At 35.4% G+C, this 19,291-nt stretch overlaps 1 protein-coding gene across 1 annotated transcript in view; it reads right to left on the reverse strand.

The window, feature by feature from the left end:
- LOC145297627 (aspartate--tRNA ligase, cytoplasmic-like) overlaps window positions 1-18,744 on the reverse strand; it is a 200,149-nt gene extending 181,405 nt beyond the window's left edge. Inside the window, exon 1 of the mRNA XM_080143713.1 lies at window positions 18,313-18,744. Coding sequence (XP_079999839.1) covers window positions 18,313-18,347 — 35 coding nt within the window. The 5' untranslated portion in view covers window positions 18,348-18,744. The remainder of the gene's footprint in view (window positions 1-18,312) is intronic.
- Between the last annotated feature and the right edge of the window lie 547 nt (window positions 18,745-19,291).

A 19,291-nucleotide genomic window follows, 5' to 3' on the forward strand; every position in this document is an offset into this window, starting at 1 on the left:
GGGAGCTGCATGTCCCACGTGGCATAGCTCCTCCTGCAGATGTAACTGGCTGGAAGGTTAAGCTCTAGGAGGAGTGCCATCATGCTGTCCTTATAGACTCCTGTCAGGTTTCTGGTGTTTAGGGCAGACGTGGTCAGGGAGAGAACTCTTTTCTCCAACTTCTCGATTTGTCCTGTGAGGGGTTTGACGATGTTGCCCACCGTATAGTCCTTATAGGTGGAGTTAAAGAGCTCTCTGTAACCCTCCGGAGTCAGTTGGTCTTGCTGTGTTTCTGGGCCCCACGCTGTTTCCAGCTCTTGTGGTGAGTTGGATGGCCCTGGACGTGGAGCTGCTGGCACTGCCTGTGGTTGAGTTTGAGGCATAGTTTTGGCCTTGTTGGGGGTCAGAGTCGGCCAGTCAGCGTCGAACGTTGCTTCCTGGCTTTGTCCAGCTCCCTGGCCGCCTCTCTCCTCCTTTGTTGCAGAGTCACCTTTGGGAGGATGCTCCGCGGAAGTTTTCTCCTTGGCTGTTTCATTTTCTGGAGTTGGTGCTCCTCCAGTCGGTGATGAGACACCGCTTCCAGTTCTGCTTCCCTTCTGGAGTGTTGCCTTTGGGTGCGGGTCATTCATTTCCGCTCTGAGAATTTTAAGGGAAGCTAACGTTTCTTGTATTAGCTTCCTGGTTCTCATAGTGACTCCGCTTTCCTCCTCCTCCGCGGATGGGGGATCCTCTCCAGGGGGAGTCGGTGGGTCGCTTGAGGTGGCTAGCATCTGCGGAGCTGGGATTGCCACTGGCTGTGGTTTTCCCGCTGCTTTTGCTGTCTCCTCGTTCTTCTTCCTCTTTTTCTCCTTAGTTTTGCCCTCTTGGGGAGCTGGGGTGTCTTGGTTGCAGTCGGCAAATGAGGATTGAGTTTCAGAGGGTGCCACTAGTTGTGGATCACTTGAGCGGTACCTTGTTCCCTCATCCGCCGCAGGCATGGAAGCTTACATCTGGGAATGGTCCTTTTGGGGAGCCTGGGTGGGAGTGCTATCTCCGACTGACGAGGATTGAGGTGGAAGGGGTGTCGCAGGATGTGTACCACTCTGATCGCACCTCGTTCCCTCGTCAGTCGCTTCTTTGACTCCACGGTTTGGGGAGTGGCCCTTGTGGGGAGCCGGGGGCGGGACTGGTTGCCATCCTGATGTTGGACCTACCTGGGTCGCCGCGGGCTGCGGCCCTACCCTGGCCTTCTCCTCCTCTACTTCGTTCGTGGTGGGTACTCCCTCCGATGGGGAGTACTCGAGTGGGGCGATGTTGCGCATTTGCGGTGGTATACGCCTTTTCCCTGGCATCGTGCGGAAAAACTGCACCGGACGCTGCCGCGGACCAAAGTGTAGCAGGGGAGAAAAGAAAATGCAGGGAAATGGGGGGGGGAGTGGGGGAGGTCAGAAGAGAGAAAGTGGATTGACCTGCCCTCACGGGGATGTCAGATTAGTCAGCTCAGATCCCCCGCAAGGGGGGAGAGCAGTGAAGGAAGACGCAGTGGATGCTAGCGGGTCAGAGTGCCGCGTCGCAATTAAGAGAGAGAGAGGATAGACATCTCTGCCCAGAGAGGGGAGCAGAAACGAAACACCTACCCTACCCACGTCACCCTACCCACAAACAACCCCAACGAAGCGAGAAAGAGAACCCGGTCTGCTCAATCCACTGGGAGAGCAGCGAAGGAAGACAAAGAGTGGGCCTGGCAGGTCAGAGTGCTGCACAGGCAATTAAGAGGGGAGAAAGTAGACCATTTCAACCTCAGAGGGGAGGAGGAAACGAAGTACCCAAAAGAAAAAATGCTAACAGACCAGGTCGCGTCTACCAAAGAAAGTGTTGTTGGTCCCGAGAACAGCAAACTCCCAAAGAAGGGATCGGTTTTCAGGTCCAGACTATCACACAATGGCGTCGGTCCTGGGGGAGCGAAAAGGGTCCAGACTCCCCAAAGAGGGGGTCGGTCCCACTAACCAAGGTTAGTAAAGTCACAAAAGTGACCAAAGTGAAAGCCTTAAACTTGAAGGGTGGGTCAAGTGGCAGACCTCTTGAAAAAAATAAAAAATGAGTAACTGGGAGAACAGCATGTATTAACAACAGACCTTTGATCTTGACCAAAAAGACCAAGCACAAAAGTGTTACGGACAGACCGACAGACAGACCGACCGATGGAGTGACTTGCACACGACTAAATCTCATCATAGTAAAATACCAAAAGCACTCAAACAAAAAGATTGACCCAGTACATCGCATAAAAAAAAAATTAGAAATTTATAAAAATGAAAAAGGCTCATGAAATAAAAATCATAAACAGAAAAGTCATCCAATTAGAAAAGAAACTAAGAGCAAAAGGAAATTGAGTCTTGACTTAATCGTCAAAACAAACGTTAAAAATACATGGAAATTTACAGGAGAAAATGAACTTCATTAGGTCCTGTAAAAGCTACTGTAGTTTTTCCAAACTATCATTAAGTTTTGGATTTTTTAATTTCCCCCACGCGAAATCTATAGAGCAAGATAAAAGATTAAATTATTTGAAATTCAGGTACTTATTTTTTTTGCATATTCTTATAGCAAGTCATCCTAAATCTTATTTAGACAAAAAAAAAAAAAAAAAAAAGATTAAAAAATATTTTTTTAAATATTTAAATATGTTATCCATCGAGACAAAAATGGCAGTGAATTATGTTTTTTTTTTTTGAAAAATTAAAAAGTTTTAAATTCTATTAAAAATAGAAAAATCTTATATAATTCTGCTTTTTTCATAGGATAACATTAAGGTTTTTATCTTTCTGGAAAAAAAAAAAGTTGCTCCAGAATGGATTTTAATTTGTTAACCAAAAAAAAAAAAAAAACAATAAATAAATAAAAAACAACTTGGTTTTCTTCCATTTTTTAGCCATGTCTAAATAAATACATTTCTTCATTGTTGTTCATAAAATCGTTTTACTAAACTTTTAGTGTGACAACCGTTTTAGACATTGCAAAAAATTGGTTAGTCTTAACAGTCTATGCTAAGATTAGCTCCTAGAGAAATTCCAAGCCATTAAAAATAATTATTTTAACACAACACACAAACTTCTTATTCAAACTAGTAATATACTAATGCCAGAGATTGAAGCCTAATTAAAAGCTAAGAGTTCAAATGTCAATTTTAAAAGCAACCAATTTTGTATGGTTCATTACAATAACTGATTGTACCTATTTACAATGCCTCCCCACGGGACAGAGTTAAACACCAGACAGAGTTTTTAACATGGAGAAAAGGTACAAAAATAAAAAATTGTCTCAGTCGTGAAGGACTGCTCCTCCACCAAAACAGAACAAGAAATGGAAGTGCAGCATCTGAAGAACAGATACTACACTTTGATCTTGACCAAATTGTAGCTACACATGCTTTTTTCCTTCATTTGTTTCACTTTTTGTTGTACGAGATTGTTGATGCCCTTTATGCAATTTTTTTTTTTTGGAGGGGGGGGGGGGGTGACAATTTTTTTTATCTAGATTAAAAAAGTTCAACTTAATTATTACTTAATTATTATAGTATATCATCTGGTGATTAAATTACCATATATTTTAGCGTATAAGACAATCCTTAAAATTAAAAAATCTTTAAAAACCAATATTTCATAAGATACCAGGTATTGCAATCCCTAGCCTAGGCTAAACAAACATGGTCTCATGATTTAGCAGTTGTCTTATACAACCGATATATGATAAATTTATTAAAATTTGCTCCAATTTTGTATCTCGTCTTATCTGACAGTTGCCTTATATGCTGAAATACATGGTAATAACTGAACTTAATTGTTATAAAATTATAATTTATTTTAAGGTAATGGTATGTAATGGTGTATCTCGGATACCAATATATAGCATATCTAACAAACGCCAGGGTTATCAATACATAGCGTGGTCGCTGGTGTTGGTAAGGCCATTTTAGGTGACAATAGGATGTTGGAGTTTTTTGTTTGTTTTTTGGCCAAGAATCACACCAACAATTAATATAAATTAGGTATAAAAGATATGTTATAGCAAAAGAAAAAAATAATGTATATATATACGAGTATGCATATTGAAATGGAAATAAATGAAATATTGAGAGAATAGAAGGGTTAGCAAGTGCTACGTAAGACAAACAGAATCGTAAATAACAAAAATTAAGAAAATGAAATTTTATAAAAAAAAATTTATATCTACATCTAGCATACAAAAAATTTCTAGTTAGTTTTTATTCATGCAAACTCGTGTTAGGTGAAAGATGAGTATGTAGTAACAAGGCAAAATGTTTGTAATAATATGAATAATAGGAATATGTAACTAATATACGGTATGTGAGTATTTGGCATCCTGGAACTGTATATGTGTTAGTTTACATTGTACTCATTAGTGCATATATAGCTGTGATAGCAATTTGTTTCTGTTTGCCTGAATGTGTGTGCAAGATGAAGGAGTCTTGTATGCGAGTCATTGAGGATTTGTTTATGATTTGCATTGCCTTCCCCCAATCAAAGATTAGAATCACTTTATAGGAGTTTTTAAGTTCACATGCATTTAAAAATGAAGACGAGAGGAACTCCAAACACGGCATAGAAAGAAAAAGGGACACAATTATAGACATTTGCTTTTAGCATTTGTTCGAACCGCTTCATGATTAAAATGTTTTGGAAATTCTGAGATGAGGATTGATAATTTGTATAATTCGGTCTATTGTTCATGTCTTTGTTGTCATATTCACAAGACTTCAGTCAATGTAATCTCTGACCTTCAGGTGCATCTTTTCAAACTTCTACTCAAAATCAGGAATCTGCATCAGATTTGGATTCAAAATTCTATTTGGATTTCTCAGTTCAAAATAAAGATTCTTTATTTTTATGATTCAATGTAAATAACGGAGATTTAATAAAAAAAAAGCCAACAAACAAAATAATGGGTATTAAATAATAAATGTTTCCAAAGACAAGATAAAGTTATTTTTCTATGTACCTGGATAACTTTTGTGTCATTGAACATATTTTAAAGCATCTGTTTAATTCGAAACATAAGTAGTGCCAACTTGATAAGTTAGAACGACCACAAGATGGCTGACATCATGCGTTCAACTGGGAAGTTTCAATAATCGCTTAAATCATGAAAACATAAAATACTGATAGAAATTCACCAAATAAATGTCACGGTGACACTTATTGGGTGGATTCCTATTGGTTTACTTTCAAGTTTTCAACCATTACTCACACTTCAAAGACAGCATGTTCTTGTTGGTCATATTGTCGGTTTAACTTACCAACTCTGCACTACTTGTTTTTCAAACCGAATAAAAGCTTTAAAATACATGAAAACACAAAACAAACACTTGTTTAGGTAGGTAGAAGAATAACTTATCTTGTCTTTAGTCATATTTATTTGTAAGTGTGACCATAATAAAGGTGGAATTTTTGACCCCCATAACAAATAATAACAGTAAAAACTTGCAAAACAAAATTGATTCATTGTAATTTTTGTGGTATTCTCAAGGAAAAAAGGTTCTAAAATTTTTTTTTTTTTACTCTCTGTAAAACGGGAGAATTTTCAAAACTATCCCCCCAAAAAGCTAAAAAGGGGAAAATTGGAACCACATATTATTTCTATGTATTTTGCTGTAAACAATGAAAGCAATGTGATTTTTTAAATTATCTTAAAAATCAAATAATTGATGATAATTTTTTTTTTTTTTTTTTTTTTTTTTTTACAGACCTATTTAAAAAAAGGCTGAACTATATATAAACTGAAATATACAAAAGAAAATTATCATATTTTGTCCTACCCCAACACAATCTTATCAGAATTTTTTTTTTGGGGGGGGGGTTCACAAGAAAAGTGGAAGAGTTGGTCTTAAAACTTATGAACTAGCAGGACCCGTTAACCAGCACTACTCGAGGAAAGTATGGCCCCCACTCCTCCTGTAGAAAAATTAAAGTACGATTGTTGCTGTTGTTTCCCAACTCCAACCTCCTCATGGCAAGAACAGCTTTCAGAATGGTCATCTGCAACATCCTCATGTTAAGAATGGCTTTCGAAATAGACACCCCATTTTGGTATTAGGGGTGGAACCTTGATAATCACTGTCAGGATCCCCATGTGCAAACACAATGAACCAACAAAGAAATTTGGGTGTGGCAGTGTCGGTTGGATATAATTAGATTTGTTCTTCGCCCGTGTACTAATCTGGCGGTCAGTGATTTAAGTGCATAATACAGGGCTTTATATTGTGAAAACTACTTGTACCCATAAAATAAAAATTAGATTATCCTCATCAGTACAGTGGAAAACCTATAAAAGTCGTCATTTTAAAAGAAAGTGTGTAGGTAGATCTAAGGTAAAAAAACAACAACAACAATTAGTCTGTAATCAAACACGCCCTCCCCCTCTCATAAAAACAATAAAGTACGGTTATTGTTGTTGCCCAACTCCCAAATGGTAAGAACGGGTTTTGGAATAGACACTCCCAACCTCCTTATGTTAACAACGGCTTTCGGCATGGTCAACCACAACATATTAAGAACGACTCTCGGAATAGATACCTCATTCTGTGAGGGAGAGGGGGGGGTCAAAATATTAGCTCCAAATGTAACTTTGATAATTGCTGTCAGGATCCCGATGCACAAATACTATGAACCCAAGAAACAAAAATCATAATTTAACAAAAAAAATGTGTCTATAATTTGTCTAAAGTCAAACACCTGCATAAAATATTGGGGTGTAAACTTAATTCTAAGCAGTCAATGCAGAAAACGGTAACTATTGTGTTTCAGGTTTATTTTGTCTGTTTGTTTTTTTTGGGGGGGATATCTGCTCGATGTTAATATGTGCATAGGTATCAAATAAAATATAAATAAAAACAATATAAAGAACAAAACTCCCCATTAAGTGAAACAAAAAACAAACAAAAAATTGCATAGTTTTCGATTTCTCTAGGAGATTCGAAGCTATCCAAAAATGTCATGTATTTTGTTTCATGTATTGTTTTTTTTTGTAGAAGGGAGGGGGTTGTATGGTGATAATGTGTGTATAGTTAACTGAGGGTATAAGTACATAAAATTAAAATTGAGAGGTCCATATTTTTATTTTTGGTTTGATATTCATAAAACTATTGCTTCATGTAGAGAGAGTGGCCATATTTGTAAAGGTCTGAGGCGTTAGTTTTTGTAAGAAAGTGTGTAATCTAGAATAATAGATTTTTAAGCTCTCAACTAATGAGAATTGCCAGAATTTTAAAAGGGAGAAATTATTTTCTAATCAGGAAGTGGAAAGATAACTGTATGTCTGAGTGTATGATACAATTACGAAGGGTGCCAGGACAATATAGTTATAATGTGTACATTTCTTCCCGGTCCTGACTGAGGGCGATGCGAGGACTTTGGATTTAGAGGAAAATATCAGAAATACTTTGTCTAAAGATGGTGCAATTGTGATGATGTCGCTCCTAGGATGTAGGATTTTATTATAACAACTAAATGTATGTAAAATGTTGTTCTAAAGTTACATAAGAGAGTGGCTTATAATCTAGACATAATAAATTTGTATGTGGCATATGTTGTTGCAAACCTACGGTACTTTGGTCCAGAGGGGAGTTTCTACAATCAAAATATTAGATAGGAGATAAACAGACAATCTTACCATTAATAATCAAAAAAAATTTTTTTTAAGCGATACTATTTTTGAACAGGGAATAATTTGAAAATATGTTTAGAAATCGAACGTGAATAATTTTTCCTCTGGAAGGCCAATGACGAAGTAATCTGTTCGCACTTCACTGATAAAAAATCGTTGCATTACTTGTTTCTTTTGTCAAAAAGAAAATTTAATTTCTAAACCAAGTAACTGAAATTGTTTTTTTTTTATTACATTTTCACCCCAAACAAAGCACATTGCCACTTTGTTGTAGGGGGCTACTATCAGGGACATAGGCATCAGGAGTACTAAGTAGGGAGTCGGACAGCAAGCTGTCAGTTCACATTACACTTGAACTTCTGCATGTCAGTACAGTTGGGGAAGCAGGGACCTGGAAGGGAATTCCAAAGTCTAGCTGTTCTGGGGAAGAAACTACTGGAATATAAGGCTCTCTTACATCTAGGGATCTCTGTGTAGGGGTGGGATTTAGCTGCTTGTCGGGTTTGTCGGGAGTATTTACGTCGAGGTGGTACAAGTGCTTGCAGTTCGTCAGAGCATTCACCATTAAAGTACTTGTAGAACAGGCCGAGGGGTGCAACATTTCGTCGATGGGACAGAGGCTGAACTTTAGATGACAGTTCAGGACCTATCAGATTGGCGATTCTCTTTTGAACCTTATCTAGGAGCGAGAGACTAGTGGCAGATGCACCAGCTCAAATATGACAACAATACTACATACATGAGCAAATGGTGGCCTTATAGAGGTACAAGATACGTTCGGACGTTAGTAGCTTTCTAGCACGGTTGAGAGAAACTACCTTCTTTGCAGCAGTCCTGGCAATGCTTTCAATGTAATTGTTCCAACTCGTGTTTCCTGTGAGCGTTAGGCCAAGGTGTTTAAAAGATGTACTTTCAGATAAAGAGTCTTTGGCCATTGCTATTGGTGGTAGATATTGAAGGAAACAAGTTTAGTCTTGGCAGCATTGAATGTGACCATCCATTTGTGTCCCCATTCCACTACAGATCGGAGGTCATTCTCTAGTGTTTCTGCCATTTCTTTAGATACGTGCTTATTTGTTTTCCTGTCATGTCTGTTATAGAGCATGGTGTCATTAGCATATATACCCATCTCACAGGCAATTTTGTCAAGAAGGTCATTTATGAATATTAGGAATAACAGAAGTTCAAGGATAGACCCCTGAGGCACTCCCGCATTTATATCACATTGTTTTGATGTACGACCGTCGAGGACAACCTGGATTTTTCTCTTATCAAAGAAGGATTTAATTATGTTATGTATTCTTCCAGTGATACCATATGATCTGATTTTCCTGAGAAGACCTTCATGCCATACCCTGTCAAAAGCCTTAAATATATCTAGAGCTACCGCTCTACCCTCCCCTGCTTTGTCCAGTGACTGGTATATACGTTCTGAGATTACAGTTAGGATGTCTGCTGTAGAACGGGCTTGCCTAAATCCATATTGTTGGTCAGTCAGAAGTTTAGCATCTGTAAGGTGACGGACTAGAGCTTGGTTAATTATGGTCTCAAATATTTGGGCGAAAAGTGGGAGGAGACTAATGGGGCGATAATTTACTGGGTCAGTTCTTTCGTCAGAATTCTTGAAAACTGGTACCACAGAAGCAGTTTTCCAGCAGGCAGGAAAGCAAGATTCATTCAGACATTTGTTGTAAAATTTGGAGAGAACTGGAGCTACTTTGGCGGAGCACTTTTTTTAATAGCACAGTCGGGATAAGATCAGGTCCACATGCTTTTGCAGTGTCAAGATTTCTTATGATAGCATGCACCTGAGAAGGGATGATTTTCAGATCGTCTAGTGTGGCGTCTGTCTGCAAAGGAAAGTCAGGGAGGGGGTGGTTGGCAGGGTCCAGTGTGGAGTTGGAGGCAAACCGACTGGCAAGCATGTTAGCCTTCTCAGTTGCAGAGCAAACAACCGCATGATTGTTGGATAGTGGGGGAATTGCTGATTGCCCATTATTTACTATACTGTTGTAGATTTTCCAGAAGTCGTGGGTTCCTAATTTCTGTGCTTCAATGCATTTTTTAGTGGTTTCAGTAAATTCTCTCTTAGCTGTTGCTATTTCTTTCTTACAGTTAGTTACTTCTGGCTTCTATATACTTCTGCCTGTTTAAACTGGACTTATGTCGGTTAAATTTGTGGTACGCATGCTGCCTTTGCGCTATTGCAGCTGCACAAGTAGAAGTAAACCATTGGGGAGAGTAGGGCTTGCTATAAAATTTGTGCGTGGGAACATGTGCTTCAATTGTCATTTTGAACCATTCAGTGGTCTCATTTGCGCACTGTTCAGCAGGAAGTGAGAAGATATTTTGCCATGGAACATCCTTGATGAGATCCCTGATGGCTTCCCAGTCAGCTTTTTTATAATATCTCATTGTTTTGAGCAGTGGCTCTTCAGTTTTGGCTCTAAAGTTTAGGACTATTTCAACCATTACCAATGCATGATCGGCGTTCCCAAGTGGGCTGTGGGCATTAGTTACACAGTCATCGGGAACTGTGATCAGAAACAGATCTAGAAGTGATGCGTGTTGTTCATGCTGGTCTGGGAAACGGGTTGGAAACGTAACCATCTGTGATAGGAAATGAGATATAGAGAAGTTATGTGTTGTGGTACCAGTTGCATCTGTGTGAGTAGAAAATCCAAGCCAGTTGCTGTGGTGGACATTGAAATCACCAGATACATGCACTTGTGCGCTAGTGTCGAGGGAAAGTGTTGTATCTATGCTGTTAGAGACTTTGTTTATTAGGGTACAGTCCTGGGTCGAGAGAGAGTGGTAGAGAAAATAAAAGTAGCTAATGTTATGTTGCATGTTAAGTCTAAAGCAGATAAAGGCTTGATTGTCCGATTCTAGTTTAGTTTCTCTAGTCAAGGGGAGGGTGTTTCGAATATATACTCCAAGCCCGTGCATATATCTGTCAGAGTCCTTATGGCAGAGTGGGAGATATCCAGGCATGTTAAAGTAGTTAGAAGGGATGGAAGAGTGTAGGTTAGTCTCACTTAGTGATAAGATATCCGGGATGTTTGTTAGGAGAAATGCTTCAACATCATTTAAATTAGTTTTAAGCCCACAGATGTTCGTAAATGCAAGCCTCAAGGGAGAAGGCAGGTTGGTTTTGTTTGAGTTTGGGCCTGGTTTTAGCATAATTTTTTATTGTACTGTCATCATTTTTTTTAAAGATTTTCAGTTTAGGTAAGCGGTGCTGAACAAGTGGTTATGCAGAATACCAGACATGCAACACAAGCAGACCATCAGTTGTCCATCCATCTACTAGGATTGTGGCCTCGGGATAGCCCACCAGAGATGAGTGCAGGGTCCCTTTCCAGGGATGGGATGTGTCGGGAGTGGGGAAAACGGCATTCATTGCCCTAGTCAGAAAACAAGATCGACCACTGAAGTCTGTCGACTCCCTGTTATTCGACCTCTACGTCTGGCTAATAGGCAAAGAAGGAGTATGGAAGCCGGGCGATAGATAGTGCCTATCTACTCCTTAAGCAGTTTAGGTTTGCAGACCGGTAATTTGTTTGAGCCACCAGTTTAAGAGTTAATTAAATTCCTTTGTGCACAGCATGTTTTACAAACTGTTAATCTCTACTATTATATAAAGTCACTTTGTGCGTGTGTGTGAGTTCCTTCCTTATAGGTTCTGAAATGGCTGAACCTATCTTTTACAAATTTCACATGTCTAAAAATTTATATGTATTGCAGTGTTCTTAGACATGTTTTATACAGAAATTCTTTAGATAAATATCGAAAATTGAAAAACTCCGATCCTAAAAATAGTCTTTATTTCTTATAGATAAATAAGAATTTTTACAGAGTAATATTTTAGGTTGCACAGGCAAGGGACATAAAATCTCAAATAATTTCTTATTAGAAAAAAGAAGAAAAGAAAAACATAGCTAAGTGGTAGAGCATTCGACTACAGATCGAATGATCCCGTGTTCAATCCTGGGTGCACCTCATCATTTTATTTTAATTTTTTCTTATTAATGAATTCAATTTATGATAAAAGAAGAGGTACCATTTAAAATCCCCACAAATCACTTATTTGTTTGCAGATTTTAAAACTAAACATTAATCAGAAGTGAGTTTCCAGGGCATCTATTGTCAAGCCCAAATATCAGCTGATGTGATATTGTAAACAAACACAGACAAAATTTGATGAACTACATTATTATTTATTTTATTTTTTTGCAAATTAATCCACTTGGCAAATTATTCCTCGTAATATATAATATTCAACAGAGGATTGATTCTTTAATAATTCATACGCAATCTGCATAAATTAAAATATCATGTTTAAGCGTATTGTACGACCGAGCAACACTGGGCGTCCAGCTAGTATTAAATAAAAATGCGACTTAGTTTATAAGTACATAAGTCAATTTTGTATGGAAAATAAGTTTCTGATGAAGTTCATTTATAGATTTAGTTAAGATTTAAAAAAAAAAAAAAAAAAAAAAAAGCTTAGTTTTATTAATTAAAAATGGATATTTCCTAGAATAAAAACGAATTTAATAAAAGTACTTTAAATATTACTTTTTTTCAAGCTACAAATTATTGAAAATTAATATTAAAAAGGAAATTCTCAATTAATGGGTTTCATATCAAACCGGAAGTTAATTGTTTTAGGTGTTGTCTGCTTGAAATATAATTTTTTGTAGATATCCTATATATATTTTTCATAATATTTCAAGCCAAAAGTGAGACTTTTACTGTTATATTTCACTTGAATAATGATTGAACGAAAATTTTAAAATAATTTGTACTTAGTTTCTTTTTTTTTTTTTAACTATATTTTTAATGCTTTATAAGACCTGTTCTTCTTATATCTGCGACGCCATGTTAATTTCTTTTTTATGATTTGGTTATTTTGTGATGTTCAAATCAAATTTCGTACATTTTATTCAGTATAAAATAAAGAATGTTTATATGTGATTTAAATCCCGATCCTTTTTCTCTTCAATATGGAGTAAAATTTATACGAATTAATTTCTTATATGAAATGTTATGAATTTTTTTACCAGTTTTTTTTTTTTTTTCTTCGTTTGTTGACTTCACTGCTAAACCCCCTTATTAATAATAAAACATTCCGGAAAACTAACAATTCATTTGAGTATTTGCTTAAAAACGATTGAAATCAAAATTGCCTGCTATTCTTACACTTTAGATTATAAGACAAATGGAGAACGTTAAGTTTGGATAACTATTATTCAGAAGAGACAATAGCTGGGTTTTCACGGATGATTCTGCTCCGCGGAAAACGGAATTCAAAAATAGTAGACAATTACCGACTAACACTTCGACGTTAACTTAAATAGACAAGGGTTAAAAGACAATACCAAGTTTATGAAGCATGGGTCATATTTTTATTGGTGACGGTGCCGGGAAAACTCGTCCCGGGAAAACTCGTCTCGGGAAAACTCGTCCCCTTTCGCTAGGTAGGAAAACTGGTCCCTTATTGAATAAATATCGATTGAAAACACATTTTATGATCGTTCTTGAAGGAGATATTGTTTTTTAAAATAGACTATAGCCCCCCATAATATTTTTAAAAAATATTTTTACTTGTTCAATGTTTTTTTTTAAAATAAAATCGATTTTCTAAGTGTCCGTTTTCTACCTAAATGGTTAAGTTCTTAATGGGTTCACTTCTTTTAAAGCGTTTATTATGTTCATACAAAGTTAATTAGAATTTTTTTTTTTTTGTTCTTATTTTAACGATGTTTTTTGGAGTCATAAAAACAATAATAAAAAAACAAAACCAAAAAATTAAAAAACAGGGAGCGATTCGATTTTTCGTTACTTTTTTGTTTTGTTTTTTTAATTAATGATAGTTATTTTTATTGTTATGTTTTTGTTTTCTCTCATACCAAATGCGTTATTTAAAATTATAATTTTATCAATTATCAACATTTATTGTCGTCCTGTCAAATTTTGCAAAAATTAACTAATAAATTAAAAATGAAATATTTTTTGGCGCGAGAGATGCCATGTGCTAACAATCTCTCATTAACTAATTTTTAATTCTTTTTAATTTTTACTTCAAAATTCTAAAATCAATCATTAAGAGAAAAAGTAATCACTAAATAAATTTATTAATCAATTTTATTGAAAACTCCGCTATCGTTTATCAAGAATCGTTTTAATTTCATTTTTTGTTGGTTGTTTTTCGGAGGAAGATATAGTTTTTACCCCCCCCCCCTCTCTAAATTATATTTTAAAAAATATTAAAATTTATTATTTTCTTTTCAAAACCAAATCTCCCTCAGTCATTTCTTTAATTTTCTATTTTTTAGCGATTATCAAGACCCCTAAGATGTGATATACCGAACATTATTTCTCGTTCTCACGTAACACTCGACATGTTTTTGGTTGGTTTTCTGTGTTTTTTTTTCTTTACCGAATAAACGATTCCAAATAAATTAAACAACATAGTCGGCGAGGTAGAAAAATCGATTTTACCCTTTTATAAACAACAGTAAATAAGTAAATTCTTTTTATATTAATATAAAAAAAAAATGCGGTCTCGTTTATGAACATAATAAACGCTTTAAAAGAAGTGAAACCACTAAGAACTTAGCCATTTAGGTAGAAAACGGACACTTAGAAAATCGATTTTATTTAAAAAAAAAAAAAAAAAAAACATTAAACAAGTAAAAATATTTTTTTTAAATATTATGGGGGCTATAGTCTATTTAAAAAAAACAATATCTCCTTCAAGAACGATCATAAAATGTGTTTTCATTCGATATTTATTCAATAAGGGACCAGTTTTCCTACATGGCGAAAAGGGACGAGTTTTCCGGGGACGAGTTTTCCCGAGACGAGTTTTCCTAAATTCATTTTTATTATAATTAGACTGGTTTCGTCAGACGCATAACTAAATTTGGTTAATTATTTCGTGAAGTACGTTTCGACATTACACCAAAAATATCTTGGTTTTTATTTAAATTATGTTTTGGTAAATGTTACCTTAACAGAACACCGACCACTCTAATTTAGTTTTTTAGACGTATTCGAGGTCGCTGACAACGAATCTGATAATCAAACTCGTCGAAAATTTACCGTTTGCATGGTATGAACTCCTGGACACTGGGACTATTTTGCGCATTTTCACAGTCTTCAATAGTGTTTTCTTATAGTGAAGTGACTAATCACATCGCGAAGTAGACATTTGAAATAAGAAAGTTTAAAAAAAAAAAAAAAAAAGTTTTTTTTTTGTATTACGTAGTTTTTAATGCTTTTTAATTGATCTAAAAACAAGTTTTCACGAGTGGTTTACAAAAACATTTCTATGTTTTTTTTTATTATGGGGAGAGGGGTATTCAATTATAGAACTTGTGTAGTTTAACAGGTGCTTCTGCAGTTTAATTAACCGTTTTTCCGTAAGTGAGGCGCCAACATCTACCGGGTAGAATACCGTTTAACATTTTATAAAAATTCTGTTTACATTGGGGAGGAGGCTAACAGTCAGCTAGATAGAAAAATCGATTTTGCCCTTTTAAAAACAGTAAATAAGTATAAATTTTTTTTTTTTTTTTAAATATTATGCGGTGTGTAGTCTCGTTTTTGAACAGAATAAACGTTTTAAAATAAGTGAAACCACTAACAACTTAGCCAGTTAGGTAGAAAACGAACACTTAGAAAATCGATTTTACTCGTTTGCTGGAATTTTAAACGTTATTTTCGTTTTCAAATTCCTCAAAAACTTATCCATTTATCTTAATTTTCCAAGTTTTTTTTTTTTTTTTTTTTTTTCCTAGTGTCGAAAGTCGTTCAGATCCGCTAATATCAAAATTGAAATCCGACTTTAATCCGGGTACTCTCCTCGTTCGGCAGGAAAACGTTTAAAACACTTTCAGTTTGAGGTTTCGAAATATGTATTTAATGGATGATGTAATCATAGCATTTTTATTTATTTGTTTATTTAAATTGTACAAATAGAGAACTAGAAGAATTCGTTAGAAATTGATATGAAATAAACAGTTTTGAATTTTATGGAAGATTTTAAATTTAAAGGAAAAGTAATGGTTAAAACATCTGTTAAGAAAATAACGTACACGTGTTGCCATATTCTAAAACTTATAACTGACACACTTTTTATTGTATGGATGGACATACGAACAATAATTAAAACGCTTTCTTAGGCAGCTAAACAAAAGTGTACATGAACGAGACATGCTAAATACAAAATAGAGGTTTGTATTACTATACACAGAGGTACGAAAAAGTTGTCAAAAAACAAATAAATGTTATCAAATGTTATTTTTCTACAGAATTACAATCGTAGTTTTTTTTGGAGGGGGAGTAACTAGGTTGTACCTTTAGTTTTTACAAGTCGGCTTGGTTGGGTTCAAATTCTGTACAAGTAATTACAAAATAACAAATTCGAAATCTGAAGAAATATAAAAATCGATGAAAAATTTTACCAAAATTAATAATTATAAAATAACCTCATAAATTTATTTATATTCATCAAATTATCTTTACAATAAAATAATTTCCAAAAACTCAATACACTTTACGCCACTGGTCATCCGTATTAAGTTTAAAATCGATTGGAGTTTCCTCGTAGAATTGTATTTAATTCCATGCAAGAATCGAACAACTGAGATGCTCGGTGAAAAAAAAGTATTTTTAATTACTTTGAACGTATTTTATAATGCAAAGAAATTGTCTTCGTGTACAAATTCGAGTATTTTTTACGACCTGCCCCAGCAGCGTAGTATAAACACCCCCAACCACTCATGTTAAGAATGGCTTTCGGAATAAACACCTCAACCTCATGTTAAGAACGGCTTTCGAGGTTGGGGGTGTTTATTCTGAAAGTCGTTCTTAACATGGGGAGGTCGAGGTGTTTATAATACGCTGGGGGGGACGTCGTAAAAATTTACCCAAGTTCGTAATCTGTATTTAGTCAAAAAGAAACCGACGATTAAATGATTGAAAATTGAAGTTTTTGGTAATTTAATCAAAAGATCCGAAGGCGGGCCTGAAAGAGAATCAAACCCCGCCCCAGAATGTCCAATTTAATAATAATCCACTGAAAAAATTGCAAAAAACGAAAGCCGTTCTTAACAAAGGGGGGGTGTTTATTCCGAAAGCCCTTCTTAGGAGGGTGATTCTCGTTCAGGTCCCCGCCCATTCTTGAACGATTATCGATGGTCCAATTGGTTGTAAACGAAACAGTTTTTTTGTTGTTGTTCTAAGCTCTTTAAAATAAGTTCAATCACAAACTTATTCATGTAGGTCATCCCTTTGTGTTGTTGGCTATTGTAAAACATGCCCCTGAACTTTAAAATACAATGTGTAAAGAGATTTTTTATTCTGCGGAATAGATTTATTTTTACTTTTATCAGAAAAGTTAACGCAGCAATGCAGCATGGAATTTATGATAAAATCGTGTTTGTTTTAAACATTGGTAAGACAAGATAAGTTAAAAATCGATTAAAATAATAAGGGGGTTTAATAAGATTTATATATATATATATATATATATATATATATATATATATAAAGAACAAGATTATGTCAATAGGATGTACTCATTATTCGTGGGTTGTGCCATGAGGATGGTGTACATTTTCAGTGTCCCAAAATTTCTTTTTAAAAAGATTGTTTAAAAAAATATGGGCGATAAAAAATACGATTTCAAAGCTAAAGAAATATTTTTGGAAAATACTCCAAGTTAGATTGAAAAAGAAATATAGAGCAGTTCGTAACTTTGATTGCATACATATTTACAGCGTCCCAAACTCACTTTTCGAAAGAGATGCTAATTGCTACTCTTATTCGGTGCTTAGCTTGTGCATAAGTCAAATTCAATTTTTAGGATATTTTTTGTTTATAAAATTGTTAGGTGAAACAAAACACCCTCCTCATGCTCAGAATGGCTTTCTAAATAATGTTATTTCAGTACGGTAACATAGATGCACAAGTGCCAATTATTCTATTTGTAATTTTAAAATTACATTGTAAAATGTAGTAACAGTTCAATTTCGTACCGATTATTTTAAAAAGTCAGTATTTTGTTTTAACTTTAATATCAGATAAAATTCTCGACAATTGACAAAAATAAATAAAAAGGGATTCTCAAGCCAGGGACAAAAAGGGAAGAGAGATCCAAATTTAAAACTATATAAGTTCTCTCAAAAAAAAAATAAAATAAAATAGATATTAAATTAAATTTTGATTATCTTCGTGACAAAGTTACGCAGTCAGTTTAGTGTGAGAATTTAGTTCTTCCCCAGAGATGGGGGATCATTTTAAAGGGGCGCAAAAGTTGTCTTGTCGACATTCTCAAGTGAGGGTTGGCTAAGACGATCGGCCATAAAAAACCTCTCCCTCATTCTAAAAGAGATAATGCTTGGGAGGAATTATGAACACTTTTTTTTTACTTTGTTATTACTTCAATTGAAATGTAATCTTAAAACTACAAATTGAATAACAGTGTAGAATTCTTTCTTCCAAAAAGAGAATTTGGGACGCTGAAACCGTACACACCATCCATGTGATGATATAAAAACAAAGAAAAGTAATCGATTTCCCATTAACAATATTACAACAATAACAAACTAATGAAAGGAAAAACAAAACAAAAATATAATTCTTAAATGAATTATTTACCCGGCAGCGTTATTGTTAGTTTCCGTGCCTAACATCGTAAGTGATCTCTGGGTAGGAATTGGTCGAACTTTTGGTGATCGACAAATAAATGTGTAATAGTAGTAGTAGTAATGGTGGTGGTGGTGGTAGTAGTCGGCGTGTGTAGTACGAGAGCGTTGTTTGGTTCGAAAAGAGTGTTGGTTTCTTACTAAAAACTGTTAATTTTGGAGGGTTTAGGAGATTTTTTTTTAAGTATCGCCTATTGGAAAAAAGGTCACCAATCACTATTTTAAATTTGATGTTATTAATACTACTACTAGTACTACTACTACAGGTTATAGTTATAGAATTAAGAAGAAAAAATGAAATTGTATAGAGGGGGGGTGAATACACGTGTTCTCGCTGCGACTACTACACTTACCAACTCCTCCTATTGCTCCTCTCTCTCCCTTTAATTATTTATTTCATTTATTTGTTTGTTAATCTCCGTCTTTGCCAGCTGTGAGGATACAACTTGTACAACGAAAGGGAGAAAGTCAAGTTCTCGCCGGTGACAGTGTTCGGTACATCCCTCAGACTTATGTCAGATATGGAGTAAGGTTTTGTTCGTCCTCAGGCGGCGATCTTCCGAGGCATTACTCCCTTTTCTAAGAAGAGGAATTGGTTTTATTGCCAATCGTGTTGGGGCACCTTTTAAGGAGTAATACCGCTGGGTCCGACGGTTCCTCACTTTGCTAATTTAATCTCATGTCTGACGTGTTGTAGTGAGGGGAGGGGTAGGTAGGTACTAGTGCACTTATTGATCCGTGCTGAAATAATAACGTTATTATGTAAAAAGCCATTCTTAACATGGGGAAGGGAGGGTGTTTTGTACCTATTCTATACTTTAACCTTACAATTGAATTAAAAAAAAAAACATATAAAACTTTAATTAAACTTGGAAATACTATTTAAAAAAAATAGCGCGGATCAGTAAGTGCACTAGCACAAGCACTAGCAC

Source organism: Euprymna scolopes, chromosome 18 (genome assembly GCF_053919585.1).
Source record: "Euprymna scolopes isolate OS-2025 chromosome 18, ASM5391958v1, whole genome shotgun sequence".
Lineage (NCBI taxonomy): Eukaryota > Metazoa > Mollusca > Cephalopoda > Sepiida > Sepiolidae > Euprymna > Euprymna scolopes.